The following is an 18,111-nucleotide window of genomic DNA, read 5'->3' as shown; positions in this document are numbered from 1 at the left end:
TTTCACCCCCGTTGTTCACGTTCTCGTGAAATACGGCGGTAAAATATTAGCTATGACACTAAATGAATAATGTAGTTTTCTAGTAGTAAAAGAATTTTCAAAATCAGTTCAGTAGATCCCAAAATAAACTACCAATATAATACCACAAACTTTACCTCTTTATAATATTAGTTTGGTTGAGCCGCTATTGCCTTTAACTCGCACCAAAATCTAATCACGTAGTATAACTGATAAGTCAAATAAGTTGCGTATCTCCATTACGCCTACCTGCCAAATTAATAGCCATTATAATTTCAGTTTCGATTTGTCCCGAGCAATAACAGCAATATCAGCAATAACAGCAATAAGAGCAATAACAGCAATAAGAGCAATTTGCACAAACGTCACGTACAGGACTCTGTAATGTTCAAATGTTGCGATTTCATAACGGTACGGGCTCAATTTGGTGCGTGATTTTATATGGTAAATATTACAGAATTTTTGGTTATCTTTAAACAATATTAATTTTTCTTTTTTTTATTCCTTACAAGTTAGCCCTTAAATATAATCGTTCCTGATCGTAAGTGATGATGTAATCTAAGATGGAAGCGGGCTAACTTGTTGAGGAGGATGAAAATCCACACTCCTTTCGGTTTCTACACAACATCGTACCGGAACTTTAAATCGCTTAGCGGTACGTCTTTGGTCGGTAGGGTAGTAACTAGCCACGACTGAATCTCCCTACAGCTGGACCTGGACCAATTAAGAAAACCTCAATCTTCCCAGCCGGGAATCGAACCCAGGACCTCCGTCACTAAATCCACCGCGCATAAAACTGCGCCACGGAGGCCGTGCATGAATAACCGTTTGTTGGTATATCCAAAATTTTAAATTCAAAATCAAAATGTAAGATTAAATTTTAGAATTCAAACCATCTTGAGTGTTATTCATCCAAACCAAACAAACTTTTGGATCGCGCCGCGTTGCAAGAACCAGCTCATGACTAAGGGACTCGTATGGGTTCGAACTAGTCGGGCATACTCCGAAGTTATATCCGTGTTTCATAATCAATTAATATAAATTAAAAAATATTCTAAATGCAAGTAAAATTATTCTTATGTATTTACCAATCACGCGCACTACACTGAGAAAAATAAGCTACTTCCGTAAAGAGCTTGCATATAATTATTTACTATAGGTGCATGATACGTACAATAGATGCCGTATACTTAGTAATGGCGCAGCTTACTGTACTGTTTAGAAGCAACATCATGTAACATATGGAGCTTGTATACAACATAGTGCCGGTTAAAAGCGTAATAGTGTCTGGTTTGCTACGTATTTTAAGTGTGAAGCACCAGGAATTTTTTCTCAGTGTAGTTTTATGGCAGTAAGTATATGAAATATGCGAATATATTCCAAGACCGTATTCCATTGTAGGCTGATCCATCCAAACATTCAGCAAATGTGAATGCAGACAATTTTTCCCCGGAATACGCAACAATTTTTCATCCGTCAGCCCCAACTGATGAAGTCAGTGGCCAAATAAACACTGGCGATATTTATCAAAGGAGCCGCATTGTTATTGTGGGCACATTCATAAAAGGAGAAGGGAGAAGCCATTTACCAAATCATAATACACAAAAATAATATCATTTCGGGGCTGTATTAAAAGTTCTTTTGCCTTTATTTAACTTATGAAGTGGCACTTATGATTTGGAGGTAAAATGTTTCTTTATTTATAACGAGTACTTTGTGAACCCATAAGAGTGGATGAAAGAGTCGTTCAAATTGAAATTATTTTTATTTTGACATTGGAAATACATATTTTGCTATTTAAAATTAAATGAACTTCGACAACCGGTTTCATTTCATTTGAATAAAAGCTTTGCATTAACTGTTTATTGGTTTACAACAGTTACGGTTGTTTTTTTATATCATCATCAATACATATAAATAAAACTGTCTGTCTGCGATTCCATAACAACTATTATCTCAATTATACAGAATGGTGTTTGGAAGTCCCTACTAAAGGCCTATATCCTGCAGTGGACAATGAACATCTATCGGCTGATGATGATGATGATGATGTCACATAGTATTATGAAGAATGAAAAATTTTACCGTTGTGTATGTTTTTTTCTAAAAATATGACAAAGGGCTTCAGAAAAGCATTTCTGAGGGGAAGATAAATCTATATAAATATTATAAAGAGGTAAAAGTTGCAAGTGGAAATCTGTAGATTTACTAAACCGATTTTAAAAATTCTTTTAACATTAAAAAGCATCTTTCTTTTATCAAAGCCTATATTTTATCCAGTATTCCCTCGGGAACGGAAGCTATGAGGGTGAAACCGTGGGACGTCTGCTAGTAAAGAATATATTGGCAATATCATATTACACATGTATCCATACAGGGTGCTCGGGAGTATTTTTCATAACTCTAGAGTTTCCTTTAACAAAAATTAATTCAAAATGTTCAAGGAACATGTGTTCTAAAATTAATATTTTCGGAGTAAATAATATTTATTTTGCCAATAGATCTTAAAATGTGGGACACATTTTAAGAAACTCATCCTTATAATAATGACGTATTTATATTTTAAAATGCAACGTAGTCACTTTGTTATCTAAAGGCGTGTTACGTGTATAGTCGGTATTAATTAATTAATTAGCATAAAACATTTTTTTTTGTTGTTATTAAAATATTAGGCAGACATTTCGGTTCCTATAAATGGTCTCGTTAATACCTTTAAGTTATGGTTAATACTCCCGAGCACCCTGTATAATATTACAAAATACGATGCAAATGCTCCCCGTAACCGAAGAGCGGGTCCCTGGGCACCAGAGATGAAAGATGACGGAAAGTTTCCCCACTTTGAGCGATCACCTGCCAATTATTAACTTGCAGTGCGCTGGGGTCTTATTGACTACGTGTTCTTAGTATATTAAGGTTAGCCGCAAGATAATCTTCTAAGCTTCGGGACTTATCTTCTTTGTATTGGCTTGTGAGCATGTAGTAGCCAGATCTTCGTTATTTAATAAAACAGATAATTCTGCTCCTACCATAAGTAATTATAGTTGTGGTTTCGCAGGCTTTTAAGCTCTAGTTTCTCAATCTAGAGAAGAAACTAATAATATTATTCACTATAGAATTATTGTTATTTTATATTTTCTTCTGTATACCCTTCAACATACATACTAACGATTAAACTATAAGGTATAATATAAATGGACAGACGAAAAGTACCCTTTCTTCCTGTCATAATTAAAATCTAACTCAGTTCAAAATTTGTCAAAATTAGTTCATTAGTGTATTGATAGTTAATCTTTTTTGTTGTCTCAAACCATACAAAATATTGTATTTCTAATATTAAACGTATACAAAACACAAAAAAACATTTGCTTAAATAACTTTGTTCAAAAACCTTTACTGGAAAACCAAAACTCGAGTTTACGGGTCTAACTTTAACTTGTAATCAGGAAAAATACCAAAATTTACGAGCTTACACCGAACCGGGTCCCTTTTGTTTCGAGATATAAGCCGCAGGCGTACAACGGTGCACGTAATTCGACTTGTATCCCCATTCAACCCTAAAGTCCTTCGTCAAAACGTCCGTGACCGTCCCTTTCGCTGTAAGCCAAATCACCAGTCATTTCGCAGCGGTTTATGGAAAAATCTTCGCCGTCTCTCGAATGCTAACAGTGTTTGCGACGTGACAATTTGAATCCAACTATTACTGGGAACAGAGCGCCTCAGTCGGTATTGGCGCGATTCCGCACCTTTACGACAATGTTTTATTCGTCGGCGAAATTGCTTTCGTTTTGCAGCTTTATGCCCGTTTGATTTTAGTACGAAGGTTTTAAAATTTTCTGCGAGTGTTACAAGAAAAATACAATCGTATTGTTTTGTGTGTGAGGCGAACAAACCCAGCATTGTGCTCGCGATGGAATTCACTGTTGTGTACAATAGTCTACAGTGTTTTCTCAAATTGAGTTTCCACACAAAGAACTCGGTCCATTTTATGAACCAGCAGTCCACTGGCAGAAGTTCTAACATAATTTATTTAATTTTTAGGTTTGAACAAAATGTTTTTTAAATATTTTTTATTTCAAGTTTAGATGAATTTGAATTGAAAAAATTACCACTCTCGAAACACTGCTTAATAATTCTGCGTTAAAAATACGAGTAGGGTTCTGCACAGCTGCTAGGATACATATATATATACGCTAGGAATTGCTAAGAAGAGTATGACTCAATTATATTTAAAGATTAAGAGCAATTTTATTTAGAGCTACTCGTATGCTCGGGGTATCTCTGCGTGATCGAATCAGACATGAAGATCAAACCAAAGTCACTGACATAGCTCAATGAGCCACGAAGCTGAAGTAGCAATGGGTGAGAGGCACATAGTTCAAAAAGCCGATGAACGTTGGGGTCCCAATGTGATGGAATGACTACCTCGCACTAGAAAGCGCAGTATTGTTCGACCCCCACCAGGTGGACTGACGACCTCAAGCGAGTTGCAAGGATTCGCTAGATGCAGACTTAGGATCGTGATCTTTGGAAGTCCCCTACAGGAAGGCCTATGTCCTGCAGTGGACGTCTATCGGCTGATATGATGATGATGGATTAGCCAAGTAGCTAAGTTTAGATAGGTAAGTACCTTCAAAGCCTCGTTTCATAACGATTAATATAAAAAAGTTCACGTTACAACCCTCGGACTCGCAAATTAGATGCCTAAAAGATTGATTGATCCATTCAACTTGTGCCCAACGACTCACGACTTAAAAAAAAGGGAGAGTTAATATTGTTGCTTCATAAATCAACAGCAAAATGAGATATCCGGTTGGTAAATTAAACGTCGCTTCGCAGTAAATCATCTGGCGTTTTTGAGATACTGCCTTCCAGTAGATTTGCCTACTTGTAGTTTATGAGGTAATGGAGTGTGCCGAGTCCTCAATTCGGTTATCAGCAATATCAGCCTATTTTAACCATCCAGGTTGTGGTCTTGCTTCTTATAGGTGAGAAGAATATGTAGCTTAGACCCACCACGCTGCGCCACTGTATGTTGGCCAGTTGAGGAGGATAAAGTTTTGATGTTAAGACGTACAGTGTACACTGTTTTTTTTTTATTCTCTACAAGTCAGTCCTTGACTACAATCTCATCTGATGGTAAGTGATGATGCAATCTAAGACACAATTATTATTTGACGACCTCCGTGGCGCAGTGGTATGCGCGGTGGATTTATAAGACGGAGATTCTGGGTTCGATCCCCGGCTGGGCCGGCTGTGGATTTTCATCCTCCTTTTAACAAGTTAGTCCGCTTCCATCTTAGACTGCATCATCACTTACCATCAGGTGAGATTGTAGTCAAGGGTTAACTAGTAATGATTAAAAAAACACTATCGTAACAATTAATACACTATCGTCATCATATTGAACGAGACTGAAGGCCTAACGTTTGTTCAAGCAGGTCCCAACACTACTACCCAACTCTGGGCTAGGAATTTTCACAAAAATTTACTTGGACAAAAGAAAAGTTCTATATTTTATAGCATCTTCTATCACACTCCACTTTGTGTGGAAGTGTGTGCTTGTTTCTCTTTTGTGGTGCGGCTACTGAACCGATTTGGCTGAAATTTTAAATGGAAATAGATTTTTCTCTGGATTAACAAGTATATGCTACATTTTTATCCTTGAAAAATCCATGGTTCCCGAGGGATTAAAAACTAAATTTCACGCGGACGAACTTGCGAACATCCGCTAGTTTGACATATGCCCAATATTCCCATTTCCCTCTATATGGCCGGTAAGCGTGTGTTAGGAACATATACGACAATAGCCCAGCGGGCATCGAACCCATGCCTTCTCGCTAAATCCGGCCTCATTTGCCGTTGAGCTATTGAGGTTTCAAAACTCGTGGAAATGTTGAACGACTCAGATTTGTGAGAAAATTATTTTATCATGACTTAGCAAAGCAAAGATATGGTCGAAATTGTAAAATGATAAAAAAATATTTACCGTCTAAAAATGAAAGTATTCATGGTAAAAGCTTTTCTCCTCACCATCTCGTCATACAAAGCAAAATTAGTAGAAGTCAATAAATGCGTCGACTCAAAATTGCTGAAAGAAATATTCTCAAAAGATTTTTCAGCGACATCTTGCCCTCTATTGAAATGAGCAGAAAAATAGAATACCTTTTAACTTTTCAATATTTTATCGCGAATATAATCAATACAATATTGCTAAAAAAGGGCCATTGATAAATTCATATTATCTAAGTACCTCTTTGTCATTCTTACTAATAATGCCTAATGTCACCTTAATTTTTCATCTGACGACAATAGAGAATATAAATTATTAACATTTGAACTCTTCAGAAATATTGTTTAGGTTTATTATGATTTTTACTTTCCTGGAAAAAAATGATCTACGGATCCCTGACTATGATTCTATGGCTTAACGGGGATGTAACACTACTTACTTCCCACCTCCAGATTGCCCGCCCAGGATCGAACCCAGGACTTTGTGATCCAAAACAAATAAGCAGTTCTATAAAAATACAGGTAATTTAATTGTGATTGCAATACAGCAAGTCATTACAACCCCGAACAATAATTTACAAGTCAACTTTAAGAGCTGCCCTTTATCTACAAATGGACTATGAAGGTTATACCAAGGTGTACCTACATATATATATTACCTCCGTATACATTATTGTGCCTTACTTAGTCCCAGGACAAAGCCCATCATATTAATATGAAATATGAGGGGGACTACAGCGTATTGTCTTACTACGGCCTCCTTAAGTCTCGCGGATCATTGAACGCAATCCTGTGATGTCGCATTATCCGAAAGCCTTTGAAAACAAACGACAACGTCTTTCATCTCCGTTTATCATCGTCAGATTTTACCTACCTTCGCTACTGCTACTATTAATTAAACAACAACAAACTTTGTACACGGTTTTTCCAAGCTAACCCGTAACTTACTTCGTTAGTATGCTTGATTTTTTTGTCTGTAAATGTCGCCTGTTTTTCGAGGATTTAAAGGAATACTCATACCTTTATAGTTTAGAATTTTAAACGCAGTTTAGTAGGTATAAGTTTAATGTTTAGTTTTTGTTTATGATTTTGTAAAGATTTTTTGAAATTGGACCAGTAGTTCCTGAGATTAGCGCGTTCAATCAAACAAACAAAAAAACTCTTCAGCTTTATAATATTAATATAGATGGAAATTACTATATAATGATTTATTTATTTTGCTATCATCCGCGAAAATTCGGCGAATCCATGCGACAACGTCACCCAGGTCCGACAAAATACTCTCTACGTACGTTTTACCCCGAAACCGGAGCATCCTCAGGTGATGTTGACTCTACAACGTGCAATTGCAAAGTAGAGAGTATTTTGTCGGACCTGGGTGACGTTGTCGCATGGATTCGCCGAATTTTCGCGGATGATAGCAAAATAAATAAATCATTATATAATCATGATGAACTTCCGCAAAGTAACGCCTGCTTCTATCCAATATGGAAATTACTGTCACATATAAAATATATATTCAGCTTATTTTGTTTACTATAATTTACTTAGTTTAAATAAAGCATCCATAATAATAGTAGAGGAGCCGAAGAGGGGATTTTTGCAGTTACTCGAGCGCGGCAGATAAACATAAGGGACTATACCTTACACTTTGTCGAGTACCTCCACCGAGTATGAGCCCTTAATATTGGTGGGTACGTTTAGGGCAACCAAAAAAAAAACTAACTTCATAAATACTCAACCAGCACGTCAGATTAAGATAAGGTAGGTGAGTTGATAGCTAAAAACTGCACATTTCGAAAATCTGACGATTTGAGCGTAACGTAATGGAATGGGAGGGTTTCAAAGTTACAAAATTAAACCCTTATATTTTAGTGCTCGAGATACGAGTGCGATTAATTTTTTACTTATTTTTAAGGAAATAATCTCCTAATTAATCGCTAAAATTTTCTTACAATTTCAGTAAGCCAAAGTAATAAAAATTGTTCTTAAAGTCTGTAGTTTTTTTTCCACCGCTAAAAGCGGAAAAAGTAAATAACCATTTATTCGTCCTATAATTTAATCTACCAAATGTAATCGGTCTCAATGACGCTCGAGTAACTGCAAATTTAGCATCCCGGGCTCCCCTACTATAATGTATGTAGTGGCAAAGTAAAAGGTCCCTGCAATGTCTTGTTTGGGTCAAGAGAGTATACAAATATACTGTGGAAAGTGCTATCGTCCTGACCACGTATTCAATAACTTGGGTCACGCGACTTATGATCACGTCACGGACTGACCCCCTTTCTCACACTGGCCTGTACTGCTTCTATTTCTATTACATAATATTATAAAATTCTTTATAACTATCGCATTTTATTATCAAATTGAAGCCTCAATAGCTCAACGGTAAGAGCGGTTGGACTCATCATCGAGCGGTGGTGGTTTGATTCCCGCCCTTTGGTCTATTGTCGTACCCACGCCTAGCACAGTCTTTCCCGAATAGTTAGAGGGGAAATGGTCATTATAAAAATATGGCAAATGTTCTTTAAAAAATATATATCAACTTGAAAAAAAATTACTTACTGTAGTATACAAATATTTATGGTACAGTAAATACATACCCAATCTGGGGGCACGGAAGTGCCCCCGCAAGTCGAGCAAAAAAGCAAGCGCTCTAAGCAAGGGGCACGGCCGTGCTTTTCTCGAAGCAAGCGCTCTAAGCAATATTATTGAATACTAGCTGACGTCGCGCGGTTTCACCCGCGTGGTTCCCGTTCCAGTGGGAATATGGGGATAATATATCCTATAGCCTATAGCCTTCCTCGATAAATGGGCTGTCTAACACTGAAAGAATTATTCAAATCGGGCCTGAAGTTCCTGAGATTATCGAGTCCAATCAAATAAAACAAACAAACTCTTCAGCTTTAAAATATTAGTAAAGATATTATGTATTAATTATAACATTTGAGTCTATTGTGTATTCATGCGATGACCAAGTAAATCTATTTATTTGAAATATAAAAGATTTTTAAAATTTATATGTTCTCTATAAGATGTTGTAAGGTTAGCTAATTACGTAATAACTTGAAACAGAAGATCCTTTAATTACAGACAGAATAAAGTAATCGACTTGGTATTACATGGATCTCATAACTTTTTGCGGTAGAATAAGTGATTGCGAGAGTTGCTACATTTTACAAGTGTTGTTTTTTATGGCATATGTATTTCATAAAACATGTTAGTACACTGCTAACTAAAAATTCTACGTAATGACATTACATAACAATCAGTACCTATCTTCTTTATTAAAAAAAAAACAGTAGGTAACTTCGTACTGCATGTACTTCGTACTTCGTACTGCATGAAATTTTTATGCAAAATATCTATTTTAGATTGTTTTTTGTATTCCATATAAGAGTTAACAAACCCCAAAAAATAGGCTAACGTACAGTAATTTTATACATAAAATAATATGCATGTTTATCGTACACCGTATACTTACCGTATGTACATTACACTAGATCGAAAACAGACGATAATTTACCTCCTCCCTAAACGAGCAAAATGGCTTCGGACCCAATATTCACCGCCTACTCGAATAACCACATCAATTGTTCAGTCGGGTGCTTCGTTAAATGAATTAGTACCCAATTGCTTGTTCACACTCATCTATTCTCTTCTTAATTAACGCGTGCCATGTTATACAGATTTTTGGGTCAATAAAGTTTACAGTTAGCTAGCCAACGCTCCGTAGTTTCACACGTTTAATTCTCGTTACTTTCACCTTTTTAATGATAAAAAAATTGAACAGACTTTAAAATCATAAAAATAAATTAAAAAGCGACAAATAACATCGCGTGTGCTACCTTCTAATCACTTTAATGGCGTTGCCAAGCCAGTGACATATTAAATAAAGTCGTTTAAAAAACTTTATGATTTAATCGGCTAAGTTAATGCATCAGAATTGGCACCGCCTTCAAAGTGATCAGAAGGTAGCACAGCACATACGATGTTATTTTTTAGTTTATTTTATGATTTGAAGTCAATTATTATTTTTCTGTTAAAAAGATTTTATTTTAGTTTAGTGAACGATGGCGCTACAGTACGGTACTGTTTCCTAAACGAATTTTCATAAAATTAAATGGTACTAATCGGGAAGTATACTTTTCAAACACCAAAAATAATTCAAAATTGGTTAATGACGAATTTATGAGATAACAGACAATAAAAAAAACATACAAATTGAATCAATACATGTCGAATTGAGAACCTTATCCTTTTTTTGAAGTAGGTCAAAAACATGCCCTCGTACGAATATGTTTATCAATAAGTTGGAAAGAAATATGTCTAAATATCCATAAAACAAATCAATACATTAAATCATATAAAATCAGTAATTCAATCAAATACCAAGTTCCTCTTGAGCGGGATCACTTTCAATCTATATCAGAAATAAAGAAAAAAAAAGGAATTTCGTCCGAATCCTTTTATTCTCCTTTGATATCAGCGAGCTCGTCTGGATTGGATTAAGTTCAATATCTCGTAATATAAGTCTTCGATATTATTTGTGAATATGAGATAACGGGACTCGTAGTTGATTGGTAAAGGGAGGGCTTCGGAGGGGACACTAATGATTTGAAAAGACTTTTTATTTTGTTGTCGATCTTATCATAAATGTATATCTAGTACATTCTTATTCGGGAGTCGGATCTTTTTGTTACACTGTACCTACGTAATATAAATCTATATCTATCTATCTATCTTCTATATCTATACTTATAATAAAACTGGTCTACGTATGTGTACGTACGTACGTGGCATAGAGTTCTAATAGCGCCATCTAGAATCTATACTTCTAATACGAATTCTGTATATTCTGTACATTGAAGATATTTTGAAAATTTTTGTTGGGGGACATTATATAATCGATATTGAAGCTAAAAATATTTCTTTTCGATTTTTTTGTCTGTCTGTCCGTGTTTTTTCGTTATTCTGTCTGTCCGGGCATCACACTAAAACTACTGAATGAATTCAAATGATACTTGGCACGGTTTAAGACCATAATACAGAGAAGGTTACAGGATACTTTTTATTGCGAAAATAAAATGTGAAGGGGGTTGAAAGTTTGTACGAAAAGTCCTTCATTTTTAGAGTTATAGTTTTAAAAGTTTGTTCATAAATCATGAAAAAAAAAATACAAAATATAGGTAATGTAATTCAAAAATTTTTAAAATGCAACCCCAAAAATGGTGAAATAGGGCTTGAAAGTTTACATTGATTTCCACGCGTACGAAGTCGCAGGCGTCCGCTAGTTTATTATTATATAATCATACCCTATACTTTTTACTAATTCAATCATTAGAATAGCAAAAACTATGTGATGCTTACATTTGTGATGTTTTGATTTTGTGTTTTGTACAGCTAATTTTATAATAATTTTGGACAGCTAATTATTTAAGAAGATGCCGTTTCTCACTCGACTATGCGGAAGCCAAAAAGGCTTTGTATGATCTATCATAGCACCTATCCGAATATGAGGTACCTACTCGTAAATAAATTTGTTATTGCAGTCCAGTTTGCATATTTAAAACAAACTCGTTGCAAACATCCCAAAAAGTGGGGATAAAATAATTTAAGAGAAATTTTCTCAGTTTCTCTCTCTTTTAAAGATTCTCAGAACTCTACGGTTCAGAGGCCAGATTCAAGAGAAAAAACGCTATCGCTGTTGAACTACAGCATCATCCACTAACACAGCATTTACGACTAAATAGAAATGTTCTTAGAAATAAAAAAATATTACTCTAAAATATTGTTTTGTGCTTTCTTATTTTACTATATCTGATTATTTTTAAATTTGTAGGGAATCCTCGTCACAGGAGTACTAGGTGCTTAGACGATGTTTCTAAGAGTGTAACGTATTTTGTTTCAATCCTGCCCCTGCGCTTGCAGTATAATACACGACTTAAAGTTTCCTTCAAAGGTTTCCCGGGGGATTTCCTTTTGCTGTACGGCGATGAAATAAATTACAATTTGAGCCTCTTACTTCCTGGAATAATTTAAAAAGAATCCACGTTTGTGTAACGTCGTGCACTTTATAAAATTACTTTTGTGCATAGTTTTAGTATCCTCTTTGAGAAATAATGTAGAAGATTTATACTTTTTGATATTTATAAGTAACTAGTAGACGCCACGCGGTTTCATCCGCGTGGTTCCCGTTCGTAGAAATACGGGGATAAAATATAGCATATAACCTTCCTCGATAAATGGACTATCTAACACTGAAAGAATTTTTCAAATTGGACCAGCAGTTCCTGAGATTAGCTTGTTCAATCAAACAAACAAACTCTTCAGCTTTATAATATTAGTATAGATTTTATTAGATAAAAAAAAACTGGCCTAATGCGTGTCGTGCCACGCGCAGTGTAGGGTTCAGTAGATTAAATTAGCACTTTAAACCTTTAAAATGCACAAAATTACCGATAGCGATACCCCACACCATGGGACAGACGAGAAAAAAACCATCTGCATTTTACATGTAGAGAATTAAAAAAAAAATTAAACTATAATAAAATAGATATGATAACTGCACACACACTTTTGTTCAAAGCATATGTCGTGTAAGTGACGGTCAAAAGCCACTTTCATTTTAGACCGTCGTCTACACCAACCCTTATCTCCGTACGTTGAAAGGGAAATAAAAACACGGCAATGTAAGCAGGAAATCAAGTATGTGTAAACAATAAAGCCTTTTGGGACAGCCCTAAACTTTGTAAGTGAAGGTTTGTCTCTGCCCATGGTAATGCTATCCCTTTGGATTTACAAAAAGACAAATGTGACGTTTTTGGGTGGACACGTTTCTTTACCTTTCTTACCTAATTTAATATAATATGATGATACACAAATATCTCAAAATAAATAGATAGTACTCTTAATATAAAGTTGTTCTTTGTAGGATATAATTAATATTATTTTAGTGGTGGTATTGTCTGTGATAGAGTTCGTCCGTATTTTACCACCAAGTTTATCTTTCTTCCAAGACATTCTCAGGCCAGAGGTAAGAAGTCGGTGGTATAGCCAAGACTGAGTGAGGAGCACACAATATTATCTCCCTAGGTGCCAAATAAATAAAGCCAAATATTATCCTATTTATGATATTTAAATATTACTTAGATACCGGCAAAGACTACCGCCAAGCGATTTAGCATTCCGGTACTATGTCGTGTAGAAAACGAAAGCATTTTTCAACATTTTATTTTGACTTTGTCGCCGTACTTAATGTACATAAACATTATTATAGGCCTAATTTAGCGACTCAATAGAGGGCCAGGCCTCGCTCCCTACCCAGGTCGCACCCCCGCGTCGCAGTTTGGATCGTGCCACGTTGCAAGATACCAGTTCATGACTAAGGGCCTCGTATGGATTCGAAACTAGTCGGGCATATCCCGACGTTGTATTACGCGAGTTTTAGGCGTGTTTCGAATTAAATGAAATATTAAATTTATTAAATGAATATGAATAACACTCACGATAGTAAAGTATTCTAAAAAGTAATATTAGTCACTGAGCTAAACCGCGGATATATATACTGACAGACAGACATGGCGAAACTATAAGAATACCTTGTTGAGTACGGAACCCCAAAAAGTTTAGCAAAGTCCAGTTCATAGAGATCGGGTAAATAATTCGAACAAGCACTTCCAAGTATAGTTAAGTTTTATTCACAGCTACGAGAGCCCCGCGGGACGACCCTTAGGCCGGCTCTAACACAACTTCGGAGAGGAAACGGCCCTTTTGTTACTCCGTTTATCTATCGCTTATTTGAATCAATTATACTCAACTTTAATAACAACCCAATAGGTTTAAAGAGGTAGCAAATATTAAAATCAATTTTGATATTCAAACAATGAAATAATCCTACATGATTTTGTTGGTATATATTCAATTTGTGTTAATTGATTTATATAAATAAGATTATTCAAAAGCTAGTATTCTAATTCATTGAAAAAAATGGATATATCTAAAGGTACTTAGAAGCATAAAATCAATAAAAAAAAAGAAAATTTCGAGCACTTTATACGTAACTCTTATCGAATGTGTTGCGAAGCTAATCACGACAGTTGAGCCAATAAACAAAATGACTGGCAGGAATTTTGTACGGAGTTTAAATATAATTTAAAAAGCATTTGTATTATTTATATTCTAATACTCCTAAATGAAACAAGTCATTGGTACAGATATAGTAATTAATATTTTAGGTATATTACGATTTTATAACTAGAAATTAACGCAAAATTACCAAATTTTTGAATTTTTTTGGAGCTCGGTTAAAAATCGTCTCTTTCAAATCAATATTTTTTTTAAAAGCTATTCTTTTAGAAGCTACGATACCACGAAAAAAATATAATAATACGCTTTTTCGCCGTAGGTTAAAAAGCATTCAAGTCTCGAATTTTAGACAAGCACTTGAAAATGTCCTCCCTTAACTTTTATTCACCGTTAGAGTTCCCTCCTCAAGACTATCTGGGGGGCGATAATAGAACTTCTGGAGTGGAAATAATTCCTTCCTTGAATTGCTTTTCTTCAGGAGTAAAATGTTAAATTCCATGCAAATGAGTAAAGAATTACGTGAAACGAAAAAAATATCTTTTGTGGTAACAAAGAAACAAGGTTGCTAATGATTTTGTTTAGACTTTAGGAATAAGTTAGGATCTAGAATATCTTTTCTAGAAATGAGGTCAAGTTTGGTAGCAAACTATAAAGCTTTTGTTAGTTTTGTTTATTTCATAATAAGAATTGAAGCCACTGGCTCCACTGTCAAAGAGCTGACCTCATATACGAGTAATAATAATAATAATATGCTCCCGACCGACTTTTCGGTCACGGCGATTAATCTCATGGTGAGATTAACCATGTACGCAGGAGATATTATAGTGCACAAGTGTATGCGCAAGCACAGGTGCACTCTCTCTTCACTCACTCTCGAAATCCGATGGGACGGCAGACCGACACGACCGGTGAGAGATCAGGCGCAGGACCGACGGCTTTACGTGCTCTTCGAGGCACGGGGGTGTACTAGCACCGCCAACTTTCCAACTCCAGGCTGCTATTAAGATTTTCCTTGTAAGAAAAATCCCAATAACCTTTTCTTTTTTTTTGTTGGCCTGACCCGGGATTCGAACCCTGGACCTCATTGTCCGTAGCTGAACCAGCTAACCACGGGACCAATGAGGCAGTTAAAATTACTTACGAGTACGTAAGGTCCGAGATTCCAACTACTTTTTAAATTTTTGTCTTTCAGTCTGTCTGTTTGTCCGGACTAATCTTTGGATCGGCTGCACGAATTTCAATAAGAATTTCACTGAAAGACAGAGAAAGTTATTGAACAACATATCGACTACTTTTTATTACAGAAAAAAACAATGGTACCCGCGGGATTTGTGAAAAACTGAACTTAACGAGAACGAAGTCGCGGCCGTCCATTAGTCACTAATATGTATGTGTTTCTTAAAAGTGATATTATAGTTTTTACGCCAATAAACTAAACATATTATTCAAATCAAATCAAATCAAAAATCATTTATTTCAAGTAGGCTCAGTTCACAAGCACTTTTAACACATCAGTTGACTATTTGTAAAGATTCTACCACCGGTTCGGAAGGCAGGTTCTGCTGAGAAGATACCGGCAAGAAACTCAACAGTTGCTCTTTTGAAAAAGTCATACAGTATTATAATTTACAATTGATAACAATTACAATTTCTTATAGTTTTATTTCCTGAATGAAGGTGGAAGCTGATCCAATGGCCTCCAAGCGCTTTATCTTAAAGGAACTCATCAATGTTGTAGTAACCTCGATTAAGTAAATGTTTTTTAACACATTGCTTAAAGCTATGCATTGGCAGATCCATCACAGTCTTTTGGATCTTGTTATAGAAGAGTACACCCAAACCTACAAAAGATTTTTTTACTCTTTGGAGACTCTATTGTTTGTAAAGTTACAAACTTACTTACTCTCAGCTATTGACTCAAACTCCGCCGGGCTCAGCCTCAGGACTCCAACAATCTAATATCGTTGTTACACAATAATATTATATTGATAGTTTCTAACTTGGAAACTTAGGAATAAATTATTGACTAGCACTCCCAACAGACGTCGTCCCGTAAAAAAGTTAGCCTACAAGCTACATTGTGCTTCATAACTCATAGTATGTTATCCCTAAATATTAATATGTATTCCTTGCTACCCCTATTAGCTACCAGAAGAAGATTCATATTGAGAAAAAAAATCCGAGAGTAGATTCATCTTCATGACCCATGTAGATGAAGTCACGGAAAATTGTCTTTGTAATAACTAGTTCTAAATGTTCCCTGTATCCTGGACTATACTTATTTTTCGTCGTTTTTGTAACCTGGGTAACCTTTTCAAGGAATAGCGGACATAAATATAAAAAGAAATTCCAAACCTCGCTCCTTGACATTTTACTCGTTTAGTTCGTTTCATTATAAAAACATCTGAACCTCGTGGAGCCATCCCCCTTGCATTTATATGATAAAAATATACCTTCTTTTAAAAACTGGACAATTGCGATATGAATCGGCCACTGACGATTCCGTACAAAAAAACATTCTTCTTCATAAATTGAAGTTTTGACGGCCTCCGTGGCGCAGTGGTACGTGCGGTGGATTTACAAAAACTAAGGTCCTGGGTTCGATCCCCAACTGAGAAGATTGAGATTTTCTTAATTGGTTTAGCTAATGAAAGGCTTTGGTCGTGGTTAGCCACCCTACCGGCAAAGACGTACCGCCAAGCGATTTAGCGTTCCGGTACGATGTCGTGTAGAAACCGAAAGGAGTGTGGATTTTCATCATCACTTACCATCAGGTGATATAGTAGTCAAGGGCTTACTTTTAAAGAATAAATAAATAAAATTAAATCGAAGTCCGAATCCCTATGAGAATTATTATCGAAGTATAGTATCAAAAAAATACTATACTACGATAATAATTAGGCAAGTTTCAGCCTACTTAGACTAGTAAATTTATCGAGGATACTATGGAATTGATAATAATTACTCCTTAATTATAAAGATAAATAATTTAATCGTGTTTGCCTCCTTCTGTGACAGGAATTCCTCAATTCTAAATGACAACATTTTTAGTTTTTAAAAAGAGTAATTGCTAAATTTATCATGGGCTCTTCTTAGTAGCATCATCTTTTAATTATTATTTATAAATAGTTCATAACATTAATTTAATTATTATGTATATAAAAATAAAAAAAAACATGTATGTAATATAAAGTCAAAAACTCATTGATATAATCTTCTGAAAATATTTTTTTTAAAACAAAAGTTATAAATTACCAAAACTTACGTGGATGTTAGCAAATGTTATGCTTACGAATATTCATCCAATAACTCTAAAAGAACAGAAAAAGACCCAACAGTTTAACACATTAAAATATCGCACAAAGTAAAGAAACTGAAAACTATAAACTTACCGACAGAATCCGTACATCGAAACAACACTGTAACTCCCAAAAGTATTACGATCAACAAACGCAGCCACATCACTGACAAGCACTCACCAAAACCGTCACAACAAAAAATAATTCAAGCAAAATTTGAACATTTTACTACGGGAAAGATCGTCTTGTAAATACGCGGATTACGAGATTCGCCGCACAGAAATTCAAAATGGCGGTAATATCCCTCCCGAACGGTCCATTCGCAACTGTGGGAGACAAGTTTGGAGTCCAAGGATCTGGCACCGCGCATGCGTACAGCTACTCTGAATAATATGTGCTCTGTAAAAGCTCAAATGGTGGTAAATCTTATTCTTTAAGTGCCTTTTGTACGAAGGTCGACGACTTGCCATCATTGCGGCAACCGGAACTCTGTTTGCACCCGACTTCAAATGATTCAAATATTTAAATGTTTCAGCGCACCTTCGTATATAATAATAATACATAAGTAATATTTAAATTTCTATTTGAAAATTAAACAGAAAGAAAATAATATAATTTCTAGTACTTAAGTGAATGTTTTTTCTTCCGTATATTTCAATGTAATGGAAATTACACCTTTGGCCCACTTTTAAAAAGG

General features: G+C 35.4%; 1 protein-coding gene across 1 annotated transcript in view; it reads right to left on the bottom strand.

The window, feature by feature from the left end:
• LOC112050994 (lachesin-like) overlaps window positions 1–17,739 on the bottom strand; it is an 89,227-nt gene extending 71,488 nt beyond the window's left edge. Inside the window, exon 1 of the mRNA XM_024089432.2 lies at window positions 17,508–17,739. Coding sequence (XP_023945200.2) covers window positions 17,508–17,577 — 70 coding nt within the window. The 5' untranslated portion in view covers window positions 17,578–17,739. The remainder of the gene's footprint in view (window positions 1–17,507) is intronic.
• Window positions 17,740–18,111: the final 372 nt, after the last annotated feature.

Source organism: Bicyclus anynana, chromosome 12 (genome assembly GCF_947172395.1).
Source record: "Bicyclus anynana chromosome 12, ilBicAnyn1.1, whole genome shotgun sequence".
Taxonomy (NCBI): Eukaryota; Metazoa; Arthropoda; class Insecta; order Lepidoptera; family Nymphalidae; genus Bicyclus; species Bicyclus anynana.
The sequence above is the reverse complement of the archived record's forward strand: the minus strand, read 5'-3'. Positions and strand labels throughout refer to the sequence as shown.